Source organism: Panthera leo, chromosome C2, assembly GCF_018350215.1.
Source record: "Panthera leo isolate Ple1 chromosome C2, P.leo_Ple1_pat1.1, whole genome shotgun sequence".
NCBI lineage: Eukaryota > Metazoa > Chordata > Mammalia > Carnivora > Felidae > Panthera > Panthera leo.
In genome coordinates, this window is record NC_056687.1 from 72,397,421 (window position 1) to 72,410,674 (window position 13,254).

At 33.9% G+C, this 13,254-nt stretch overlaps 1 protein-coding gene across 10 annotated transcripts in view; it reads right to left on the reverse strand.

Moving 5' to 3' along the window:
* Nucleotides 1-13,254, reverse strand: part of DLG1 (discs large MAGUK scaffold protein 1) — a 272,972-nt gene that overhangs the window by 109,559 nt on the left and 150,159 nt on the right. For all 10 annotated transcript variants that reach the window (XM_042955806.1, XM_042955805.1, XM_042955810.1 and 7 more), the window contains one exon: nt 1,422-1,475. In XM_042955806.1, the coding sequence (XP_042811740.1) occupies nt 1,422-1,475 (54 nt within the window). The remainder of the gene's footprint in view (nt 1-1,421; nt 1,476-13,254) is intronic.

The window sequence follows — 13,254 nt, forward strand, 5'->3', positions numbered from 1 at the left end:
TTGCAGGATATAAGATCAAAATCTATTATGTTTCTAAATGAATTCCTAAAATTCCATTATAGTCTAATACAGTAGCAATGAGAAATCCATAAATGAAATTAAGAAAAACAATTCCATTTATAATAGCATTAAAAGAGAAAAATACTCAGGAATAAATATTAAACAAAAGAAGTGTAGGACTCGTACAGTGAAAATTAAAACATTTCGAGAACAATTAAAGTTGTAAACAAATGGAAAGCCATTCTGTGTTCACAGATTAGAAGATATAATATTGATAAGATGGCAATACTGCCCCCATTTACCTACAGTCAAATCAATCCCTACCAAAATCCTAGTTGCCCTTTTGTTGCGTGCAGAAATTGACAAGCTGGTCCTAAAATTTATACAGAAATGGAAAGAACCCAGAGTAGCCAAAACAAGCTTAAAAAGTTGAAGGACTTATACCTTCTGATTTCCAATCTTATTACAAAGCTACAGTAATCAGGACTATGTGGTATTGGCATAAGGATACACATAAAGATCAATAGTAGAGAATTAAGAATCCAGAATAAACCCATATATTAATAACTGATTTCCTACAAGGGTGCCAAGACCATTCAATGTAGAAAGAATAGGCTTTTCAACAAATGGTGATGGTACAATTGGACACCCACATGTAAAAGAATGAGGCTGTACTCTTACCTCCACAATATATAAAAGTAATTCAAAATGGATCAAAGATCTAGATGCAAGAGCTAAAACTATGAAACTCTTAGAGGAAAACCTAAGTGTCCTCATGATTTTGGATTAGGCAGTGTTTTAAAATACAGACTGCAATCAACTATAGTCCAAAAACAGGGAAAAAAGGACTTACAGTCTATAAAATTATGTACCATTTGATTAAAAAAAAAAAGCACAGGAACTACTTCTACTTAAACATCTCTGAAGACATTTTCCTTTGGAGTAAAAAAATGTTAGATTAGATTCTGCTGTTCTGGTTATTTATCTTTAAGGGCTTTTTAACAAAGTAAGTTTACAGAGAAGCACTAATCAATTTAATACAAAGATAACTATTTTAACATGTGAACATATACATATATGCCTGGGTACTAAAAATCAAGTCATTCAAATAGATTTCTAAAATGACTCTGAATATATGGCATTGTTTAAGTGACTACTAGTCAGAGATAGCCTCTAGTGAAAATTAATCATTAAAAAAATAAACCCTAAATTTCTATTTCAACATTTCTGCTTTGCATAAGTATGGGGAAAAAACCAAAGAAGGACAGTATTGCTTCACTGACTTTAACAACTACAGCTTAGTGACAGAACATCACAAGTCCAATGTATTAAAGAAAATGAAGATGTTACCTTTGTATATGTATCAAAAACTGAACAGGTAAAGCAGAATTATTTAAATGTGTGGAGGAAATTGAACTTACATAACTCGATGTTTCCAAGCTATCTGTGTTGACCAGTACTGGAGGAGGGTTTGCCTTAAAGAAAGAATTGTAAACGTGTTAGCTTAACAGGAAAATTGACACATTAATTATTAATGTCCATAAATGTTAGAAGCATATGAAAGATTTGCTATTTCTTAAATTTTAATTTTATATGAGCTTTTCATATGTTAATCAATGAGCCAGTTTCCAGCACCAGAAGATGAAAAGAATTAAGTATAAACAGTTAAATTTGATTTGCTTTTGAGAAATAAATTATTTCTGCTAAAACAGACATAATTTTCTTAAGATCTGTGAGAAAGTTAACCAGCCTTCTAAAAAAATTCACAAACATTCTTTGTATAAGAACTCTTCCTTGGTAATGCAAGCTGGTGTAGCCACTCTGGAAAACAGTATGGAGGTTCCTCAAAAAACTAAAAATAGAACTACCCTACAACCCAGCAATTGCACTACTAGGCATTTATCCATGGGATACAGGTGTGCTGTTTCGAAGGGACACATGCACCCCCATGTTTATAGCAGCACTATCAACAATAGCCAAAGTATGGAAAGAGCCCAAATGTCTACTGATGGATGAATGGATAAAGAAGATGTGGTATGTATATATATATATATATATATATATATATATATATATATATATATATATATACACACACACACACACACACATATATATACACACACACACATATATATATCATATATATATATATCATATATATATAATAATCTTATACCTAATACACACACACACACACACACACACACACACACACACACACACACACACTGGAGTATTACTTGGCAATCAAAAAGAATGAAATCTTGCCATTTGCAACTACTTGGATGGAACTGGAGGGTATTATGCTAAGTGAAATAAGTCAGAGAGAGACAAAAATCTTATGACTTCACTCATATGAGGACCTTAAGAGACAAAACAGATGAACATAAGAGAAGGGAAACAAAAATAATATAAAAACAGGAAGGGGGATAAAACAGAAGAGACTCATAAATACGGAGAACAAACAGAGGGATACAGGAGGAGATGTGGGAGGGGGGGATGGGCTAAATGGGTAAGGGGCACTAAGGAATCTACTGAAATCACTGTTGCACTATAGGCTAATTTGGATGTAAATTTAAAAATAAATAAATAAATTAATTAATTAAATAAAATTTAAAAATAAAATATCCACCATATGCTAACTTGGATATAAATTAAAAATTTTTTTAATTAAAAAATATTTTAAAAATGTAATAAGCATTTAGTTACATTTTACTTGTTCTTTACACTTAAATTTAAGGGTTCTACTATTATATCACAGTTCCCAGAAAATATGACATATAACATTGCTGCTTTAATGAAGTTAATAATTTCTTAGGCCTAAAACTTTGCTATTTGAAATAATCTTCTCTGTCATTTGAAAAGTGTACACCCTCTCTTTATTTCTCAAAAATGCTGCCAGTTTGTCCCTTCCTATTGAAACTTTCTAATAAACTTTCTAATAAAATTATTTTAATAAAGTTATTTATTGCCATAGAAAGAGAAAAAAAAAAAAGAACTCTTCCTGAGTTGTCAGAAATCATAGTTTTTCTATTCCCAAGAAGAAGTTTTTCTATTACCACGAAGATTCCAATCTTTTATCACCCAGAAAAAAAAAATCTCTATTTTCAGTTGTAATTATCGCTTTCCACCCGTTATTCTAGACAACTCACCAAATAACAATGGTCAAAAATTCAAGAGCAAAACAAACAAAAAAACAAGTAGAATAACATATCTCTAATTATGTATGGATTGAAAAAGGCATGGTTTTCTGGGTAAGCTGGAAAGTAATTATTATGTAGATGAAATAAAATTTAAAGAATAAAATGCAATAAACACCAAATGAAAAACATATCCAGACATACATACCAGAAACGTATGTGATCCCCCCTCAAAATTATCTTTCTTCTATATGAGTATAAATGTACCGTATCAAATGACATTTACATACATTCAAAAAGACAACTATCCTTTAAACAAATTTTAGGATATGTTTATAAACATTAATAGTTCTGCTATCCCAATTAACTAAAGAATTATACATGAAACCTACATGAAAGAAACATTATACACAAAATAACCATCTTCTTCCAAGTATACGGGCATTTCTAAGAGGTAAGTGTTCAGAGTTCAAATGTTTTAGGCCATTTTCAGCAAAGTACTACATCTGGATGATAATGCGATAAAATGCTTAAAGACAACACAGTTGCATGGTTAAACAACCATATAATATGCAACTGGGCTACATGAAGCAGATTAAAAATGAGAATATTTTATTATATATAAAATTATATATTATAAAAATATTATATATAAAAATTAAATATACTTTCCATGCAGTTCTACCTTTGAATGTAATAATCTATTTTCAGATGATTTAGTGAAAACCAAATCTATGAAGTACAAATACTAGTTATATAAGATTATTAGGTAAAACTAGTCAACTTACAGACATTTGAGATTTTATGAGTATCTGAAATTATTCATCTCCCAGTGACCCATTGAGATTCCTCAAATTCATAATATTTCACTTCATTAAAAAAATTAAGGGCACAACTTTACCTTATTTTGCTCAAGCAATTACAGAGGATAGCAAGAAAGAAAAGGGTACACAAAAAAAAGTCACAAAAGAAGTTACATTCTTCAAAAATTAAGGCAACAAAGCCTTTTGGTTCCCTCTGCCCATTTATTAACAAACATACAATGAAAAAAGTCTGTTATCATCATCATTGCACAGAAGTTATCTTTTGATTCTAGTCATATAAAAAGTCTATCTGATATTGAATGATACAGTGCATTAAATATACTTCAAATAAAATAATGACAATGAGAGGTCAGGAATGAGAGGGATTATGGATCATATGAGTGCACGTGAGTTGATGATTGCTGGAGTTTAGTGATGAGTATACATGGGAATTCACCTTATTACTACTGCCTCTACATGTAAGGACTTTTGAAATTTCTTTACATTTCATTACATTTCTTTACATTTCATTTACATTTTCTACATGCTGAAATTTTTCATAGTAAAAAGTAAAGCAAAAAAATTATATTGAGACAACTATTCAGTTTGTGGGATGTGAATAACTAAGACAGTTGTGAAATACTATAGGTTAGAGTTGCTATTAAGATATTAGCATTCACATCATAAAGCTGATTTCAACTTTAAAGTTCAGTTCAAAATAAAAAATATAGATGAGTGGAATAATCTGTAATTTTGACTTAAAGAACACAGTAATATATAATAAAGTTATGTTTATATGTATCTTATAATTAACGTGGGAATGATCATATTTGAAGGGAAATGATGCTAATAACATGAAATTGGACAAAAACCAGGAATGTTCACATTGAGAATTAGGCAAGAATTTCAACCAAAAGTACTATCAGGATAAGAAAACCTAGCCATTTAAAAAGATCATAAAAGATGGTCTCAAATAGAGCCTATAATAAATGAAGCACAAGAGGCATGATCTGACTGCCTCAAGTTTAACTGCCTAAAATAAAGAAAAAATATTTAAGACTGTGTTAGAAGGTAGAGAATTAAAACATTTAATTTGGAATACACTATACTCTTACTTAATCACTTGAGATTTTCTAAATTCTTGTATCACAAAATACAGAAATAGTATCTGACAAAGTAATCCTCCAAAGCTCTCAAGGAGGTAGGAATGAAAATTAAACGGGTAGCACAATCTTAATGTGTTTGAAGGGTATGATAAACAATGCAGAAAGACACAATACCCTAGCAACAAAAAGCTAAAGAACAGGTTACTTCTGAAGGGAGAGATGCAGAAAAACTTGGCCACAGAAAGTACATACTTTCAAACAGCTGAGGTAGGAAGAACACTAAAATCAGAAATGGTAGCAAATCTGGTTAGCTTAAGACCTTGGGATCTGTAAATGGGATAGTGGGTAGCAGAACAGGTGACATGAAATTATCAGCTCTGCTTAGGAGTCAAACAAAAAAACTTAAGAAGAATCTATTTGAAAATTATTTCAAATGAAGAAAAACTCTTCCCTGCACCTCACTTCAAATGACATCAAAAGACTTGGTTCTAATGATGTTTCTATCTCACTCTACTATTCAGTAACTCTGACTGTATAGGTAAGTCATAAGTGTTCTTGAAACTCATTTTCTCCATCTATAAAGGGACAGCAACACATGCCTTTACCCAAGAGGACTGTGTGAGGATTCAGCAAATAGTAAAGGAAAATTTGTTGTCAACCATAGAAACCAACATATACCGTTGTATATAGTATATATAACAACATATACCATTGTGTATGTTTCAACTAGGACAATAATAAAGTCCTACAATTCACTTAGAGATTTACTAAAGGGAGAAGGGATATTCCAAAAAGAGGAACTAACAAACCCCTGAGAATTTGACCCAAGTATCAATAACAAGACTCAAACATAATTTTGCTCATCCAAATTTTTACTATTCCATCTCATTAATAACGGGCCTCATAGGGATTGCTGCTGTAACACAATGCAGCATTCTTACACAATTTCAGAAAGCAGTATTACATTAAAAAAAACAAACTGTTAAAATAATTCTAAAATCTCGTTATTTAAAACAGGCCAAAATTAGGAGTTTAGAAAATGTGTTTATGCTGTGCATTGTATTTCTCCTTCTTACTATTTATCAAAGTTTCATTATGTTATTTGCTTAATGACAGTCTCCTTCTCTCCTACTAAATTATAAAAAAAGTGTTTTTTCATATGAAGAACTTACAAATCCCAGAACACATCTTGGATTCTAATTTGAGACATTGCATTAAAAAAGTTAAATGCTATCACTTAGGTGATCAATTTAAGTTAGAGTGAATGTAAAAATAAATAGGATGGATTCTGAGAAGATGGCAAAATAGGAAGCAACACAAATTTGTCATCTAGACAACAACTGCACTGGCAGAATCTATCTGATATATCTATTTTGAAATTCTACTGAATCCCAGAATAGGCTATAGGAGGCTTGCAACTTCAGGGGAAGTACTGGATGGTAAATTGTAGTTAATTCAATCATCTCAGCTCTTAGCACAGTAGCAGCTGTCCAACTCCCACCCCTCTGCCCTGTAACAGTTAGCTGTGCAAGTGTTCTTGGAGTTGCTGGCACAAAACTTGCACAAACTAGGAGGGACAAAAAACCTACTCTCCAAATATAGGGGATCTGTGCTCTGATTGCTAACTGCTGCTTCTGATCACAGAGGTGCAGACAAAGAAGCAGTGGCCATTACTGTCATCTTCCCATTGATACAAGTCCCTCCCCCTCTGGTTCAAGTGACATCCAGAGGATTTAAAGGGCAAACATCTCCTCCCACCATTTCATTTTTCTATTTTTCCCCTTTTGAGAGTCAGACACAGACACCTAGGATATTCAAAAGTAGTCACATATATAAGGGAAATTAGAAAGCCACTGTACCCGTCCAGGGAAGGTTTAGGCAAAGAAAAGACCTAAGGAAGACCTTAAGTTTGTACTGCAGACTGATTTCTTGGCACAGAGCTAGCCTACAACAATTAAAACAGTAACAACAATAACAAAAATAAAAACAAAAAACAGCAAACCTTAGGAAACAGGAGAACTTGATTTCCAGAGTTAAAGCATCATAGGAGTCAAATGTCCAGTTTTCAGCAAAGAAACGAAAGGCATGCCAAGAAACAGTAAAGAGTGGCCCATTCAAAGGAGAAAAAGAAAGAACGAAAGAAAGAAAAGATAAACTGCCTTTAAAAAAACCTGGTGGCAGACCTACTAGACAAAGACTTTGAAACAACCATATTAAATATGTTTAAGGAACTAAAAGGGAAAGTAGACAAAATGAAATATGGGGAAATTTATAATAGGTAAAATGGAAAAATCTATAAAAAATAAAAAAGTTAAAAGGCAATTCTGGGGTTGAAAAGTTCAATAATAGAAATGAAAAATTCAATAGAGTAATTCAAAGGCAGATGCAAGCAGGCAGAAGAATTAACAAACTTGAAGATAGGACAGTGGAAATTAAGTCTGAGAACAGAAAAAAAACAAAAACAAAAACAAAAACAAAACTAAAGAAAAATGACCAGATTCTAAGGGACCTAGGGCCACCATGAAGAGGACCAACACACACCTCATGGACGTCTGTCTCAGAAGAGGAGAGATCAAGGAACAGAAAAAATATCTGAAGAAATAATGGCCAAAACATTCGCAAATATGATAAAAACAACACTATCACCACAAGAGTACAAACATCCAAGAAGCTCCACAAACTCATGGTAGGATGATTCACATCGAGACATATTATAATCAAATTGTTGAAAGACGGGGGTGCCTGGGTGGTTCATTTGGTTAAGCATCCAACTCTTGGTTTCAGCTCATGATCTCTCAGCTTTGTGGATTCGAGCCCTGCGTTGGGCTCTGTGCTGGCATGGTAGAACCTGCTTGGGATTCTCTCTCTTCCTCTCTCTCTGCCCTTCCCCCAACTTGTGCCATCTCTGTCTCTCTCAAAATAAACTTTAAAAAAAAATTGTTGAAAGACAAAAAGAATTTTGAGAGCAGCAAGAAAAAAGTGACTTATTACATACAAGGGATCTTCAATAAGATTATCAACAAATTTCTCATCAGAAACTCGAGGTGAGAAGGCAGTGGGCTGATATATATATTTAAAGTACTAAAAGAAACCCCTTGTCAACCAAGAACCCTATCTCTGGTAAAACTGTCCTTCAAATGTGAGGGAGGAATTAAAATATTCCCAGATAAACAAAAGCTGAAGGAGATCATTACCAGTAGAGCTGTCCTGAAAAAAATAGAAAACCAAAAACAAATGCTAATGAGAGTCTTGCAGGTGGAAATGATAGGACACCAGAGTGTAACTCAAGGTGTTTGAAGCAATAAAGATCTCAGTAAAGATAACTATAAGGGCAATTATAAAAGCAAATATTATTGTCACAGTGCTTTTTATTTTCTACATATTCTTAGAGGAAATACTTTCAGTCTTTCACCACTGAGTACAATGTCTGCAGTGGGTTTTTCACAAGGGAAAGATGAAAAGAGTTCTGTAGATGAATGACAGTGATGGTTGCACAAAAATGAATGTACTTACTACCAATGATATATAAACTTAAAAATGGTTTTAAGATGGTAAATTTTTACATTATGTGTATCTTACCACAACTAAAAATTTGGAAAAATATATGACCTCAAACTAATTATGAAAATGTATCAAACACAAATTGAAATATATTCTACAAAATAACTAGCTAGTTTTCTTCTAAAATGCCACATTCATGGAAGACATACAGTGGGGGCTACTCCAGGTTAAAGGAGACTACAGTGTCATGAAGGCAATGTGTAATCTTAGACTGGCCAAAGATCTATTTTTGTTTCTCCTATAAAGAATATTATTGGGGCAACTGGCAAAATATAATTAAGGTCTACAGATTAATCTGATACTAGTTTTATGTTAATGTTCATTTTCTAATATAGCTCACTGTACTATGGTAATACTTTTGTTCTTATGAAAAAATATTTAGTGTTATAAAATATTTGTATTTAGAGGCAAAAGGGGCATGAGAGAAACTTCCTTTGAAATGATTCATAAAAAATATTTTAATTATATAGGAAGAGAAATGATAAAGCAAATATGGTAGGTAAAAATATTAAGAATTAGGGGAGCTAGGTAAAGGTATGTGGGATTTCACTGCACTATTTAAAAAAAATTTTTTTTTTAACATTTATTCATTTTTGAGAGAGAGACAGAGACAGAGCATGAGCAGGGAAGGGGCAGAGAGAGGGAGACAGAATCTGAAGCAGGCTCCAGGCTCTGAGCTGTCAGCACAGAACCCGACACGGGGCTTGAACTCACAAACTGCGAGATCATGACCTGAGCCAAAGTCGGATGCTCAACCGACTGAGCCAACCAGGTGCCCTGGAAAAAAAAAATGTTTTTTAATGTTTATTTCTGACAGAGAGGAACAGAGTGTGAGCAGGGGAGGGCAGAGAGAGGGAGACACAGAATCTGAAGCAGGCTCCAGGCTCTGATCTGTCAGCACAGAGCCTGACGTGAGGATGAACTCACAAACCATGAGACAGATGATGACCTCAGCCAAACTTTACTGACTTAACTAACTGAGCCACCTAGGTGCCCCTCATTGCACTATGAATGCAATTTTCTTAAGTCTGAAGTGATATGAAAATAATATAAAACAAATTTAATAAAAAACCCAAAATATAAGCAGAATAAGGGCACTGCAGTCAGTTATTAGTGTGTAGTTAAAAAGGCTCATCAAGGTAACTTGAAGCATGCTTTCCTATTTAGGATTACCAATAAAATGAAAATGTATTAGGTCATACTTTAGATTATACTAAAGATCAAATTAGCTACGACTCAATACTCAAATGTCTTGTGAAAGCTGTATGGTCCAAAAGTGATAAAAAATGGTCTGCACTGGATATATCTGTAATGTAACTACTCTCATGTCATGTTAGAGTTGTAAACTTGTCCCCTGCACAGACAGTAGGCTCCTAGAGAACAAGGCCAATGTTCTATTTATATCTTAGTAGCTACAGGACTGGAACAATAAACAAAAAAATTGAATGAACATCAATCCCTCCAAAACACATATTTGAGTGTGTACAAAAAATTTTACACACACAAATTAGCCATAAAGCATTTTCAACTATACCTTAGTTACACGACAGATCCCCACAACAGGTTCAAATAAAGGTCTAAAGCATCTGGTTTTATTTTATTTATTTTTTTTAACGTTTATTTACTTTTGAGACATAGAGAGACAGAGCATGAACAGGGGAGGGGCAGAGAGAGAGGGAGACACAGAATCTGAAACGGGCTCCAGGCTCTGAGCTGTCAGCACAGAGCCCGACGCGGGGCTCGAACTCACGGACCGTGAGATCATGACCTGAGCCAAAGTTGGATGCTTAACCGACTGAACCACCCAGGCGCCCCATAAAGCATCTGGTTTTAAATCAGAGTATTTCCTCTGGGGTAGAAAAAGACATTTAATAGGTCAGTATCTATGTGGAGTACTGGAGCTACAAGAAACTGAGTAGTTTCCCCACTATCACACAGCCAGAAAGGGGTGACGCCAGGAAGTGGTAGTCAAGTCTCACTATGAAGTCCATGCTCTTCATGCATCTTCAGCAGCAATTCATTATGCCTTTCTCCATACCACTATGTGGAGGGCTTTCATAAAATGTAAATGATGTGATCAATATAAAGATAATCTGAAAAGTATAAAAATTCTACAAATGATTAGACTATATCTATCTATCTATCTATCTATCTATCTACCGATAGATAGATACAGAGTCTGTAATAAGGCTATCTATATATATATCTATATATAGCTATCTAACTTGCTTAATCCTCAAATTCATTAAAAAAATTTTTTTAAAAATTTTTTTTGAGAGACAGAGAGAGTGAGCAGGGGAGGGGTAGAGAGAGAGGGAGAGGTAAAGAGAATCCCAAGCAGGCTCCACACTGTCAGCCTTGAGACCAATGCGGGGCTTGAACTCATGAACCATGAGATCATGACCTGAGCTGAAATCAAGAGTCAGATGCTTATTAACCAACTGAGCCACCCAGGTGCCCCTCCTCAAACTCATTTTAAATTACTCAGGGAGGCATTATTCCCCATTTTAACAGATGAAGGGAGTATAAAATGTAGAGGTTAAGTAACTTGTTTGAATTGCACAGGTAGGACTAGACTCCAAATCTTGCGTCTTCTTCTATTTCTATGACATCCTGATGCATCTAAAATGTAAAGCAGTAGATCTTTAGAAGAAAAACGATTTCCATTTAAAATGGTAAAATAAGGGGGGTGCCTGGGTGGGTCAACCAGTTAATAAGCATCTGACTTCAGCTCAGGTCATGATCTCATGGTTCTTGAGTTTGTGAATTTGAGCTTCTGTGTTGAGCTCTCTGCTGTTGGCACAGAGCCTGCTTTGGATCCTCTGATAGCCCCTCTCTCTGTCCCTCCTCTGCTCACTTTCTCTCAAAAATAAATAAACATTAAAAAATGTTAAAATTAGGTTATCTATTAAGTAAGGCTTTCAAATTTATTTGAGGACATTTTAACCAGTTATACTAATTTTAAAATGTACATGTTATACTTGATTAATCAGGAAAAGGCTTACTGATTGTGGAAAGTGAGGCACACCCTATAGGCTTCTCACATTATACAACATAAATTATTAATCTACTCCACATGCACTTTCGTAGTGTATTTAAAACCTAAAATGAGGCTAAGGAGAACAAATAAGCCTTTCTCTTGTGCACATACCCTCATTTGTTTTTCTAACTTGTTCCCTGGTTTACTGTCTCAAAGAAATATGAAATAACACTAATAATATGAATAGCCAAGATCATGTGCTAGTTGCACATACATTACTATTCTTCCAATCACTGTAAAACATCTCAAGTTAGTATTACAATCATCTTCAGTGTTACAGATGAGTAAACAGTGTGGTTAAGCAAACTGCTCAGAGTTATACAGCTGGTAAAGTGGTAGGACTGGAATTCCAAACTAGATCAATCTGACTGTAAGACCTCTCATTTATAACCACAAGGCTATGCAACATCTCCACAATTTCCAAATGTAGTGTGATGCTGTCAGGGACACTTGGAGTAAATAAATCAGAGGTCTCTGAGCAGGAAAGGACAAGTTCCTCATGGAATGTAAGAACAAAAACTACTATAAAATTTCAAAGGATTCTAGGAAACTCAACATCAAAAGATGAAGTGACAAGAGTAAAATAAACTTTCAAATCCCCTACTTAAAAAAATATATTATACTACTAAATCTTAGATGCTTGAAGAGATGTTACACTATTACAATAACACATAGGCTGCTTACTTAGAATTGTATTTTACTTATAAATTCAATTCCTCTCGTCAACAGAGAGGAAAAAATCCATTTGGACTTATCTGTTAAATTCTTGGTGGATTTACAATGATTTAATTTTTAATGATTTTCATAAAGGCTGAAAGATTAGGTAGAAGAAGTAACATAATACAAACATAATACAAAGACTACAGTCTTAGTGTAGTATCTGTAATTTCCCCTAGAATCCCATTTTGTTCCTTTTTCATTTTTTAGGAGGGGAAGGGCACTGAAATAAGTAATCACAATTGAGATCCCATTTTTACTCCCAACGGGGAATTTACTTCAAAACTGTTTACACAATAGGGGAACCTCAGCCGTCTGACTTCGGCTCAGGTCATGATCTCGTGGTTCCTGAGTTCGAGCCCCAAATTGGGCTCACAGCTGTCAGCCTGTCAGCGCAGACTGCTTCAGGTCCTGTGTCCCCCTCTCTCTGCCCTTCCCCCACCTGCACTCTCCCCCTCCAAAATCCTAAAAAATGGTGTTTACACAATAAACATACTATTTTTATCTCGATTTTATGCTACAGATCAGTAATAGTAAAAATAGCTAAAGATGCATTTATTTGTACTTTGTATGAGATTGAGATTGGTCACAACAGAATAATACTATCATTATTTTGACTTTGAATGATGTTGTTAATGTTCTAAAACTACTAAAGCTCCTAAGCTAAAAAAGTTCAGATTCTCTGACATTTGGCTATTATTTCATTTTATTTTTTGACTGTCATATGTTACCTTTTTAAAAAGAAAATTTTATTTTAGAATAATTTTAAATTCACAGAAAAGTTGCAAAGATAGAAGAGTTCCCACATACTTTACATATATGAGTTCTTATTTTTAACTAATAAATGTGAATGTTACCTAACCAAATGATAGGAAAATATTTCC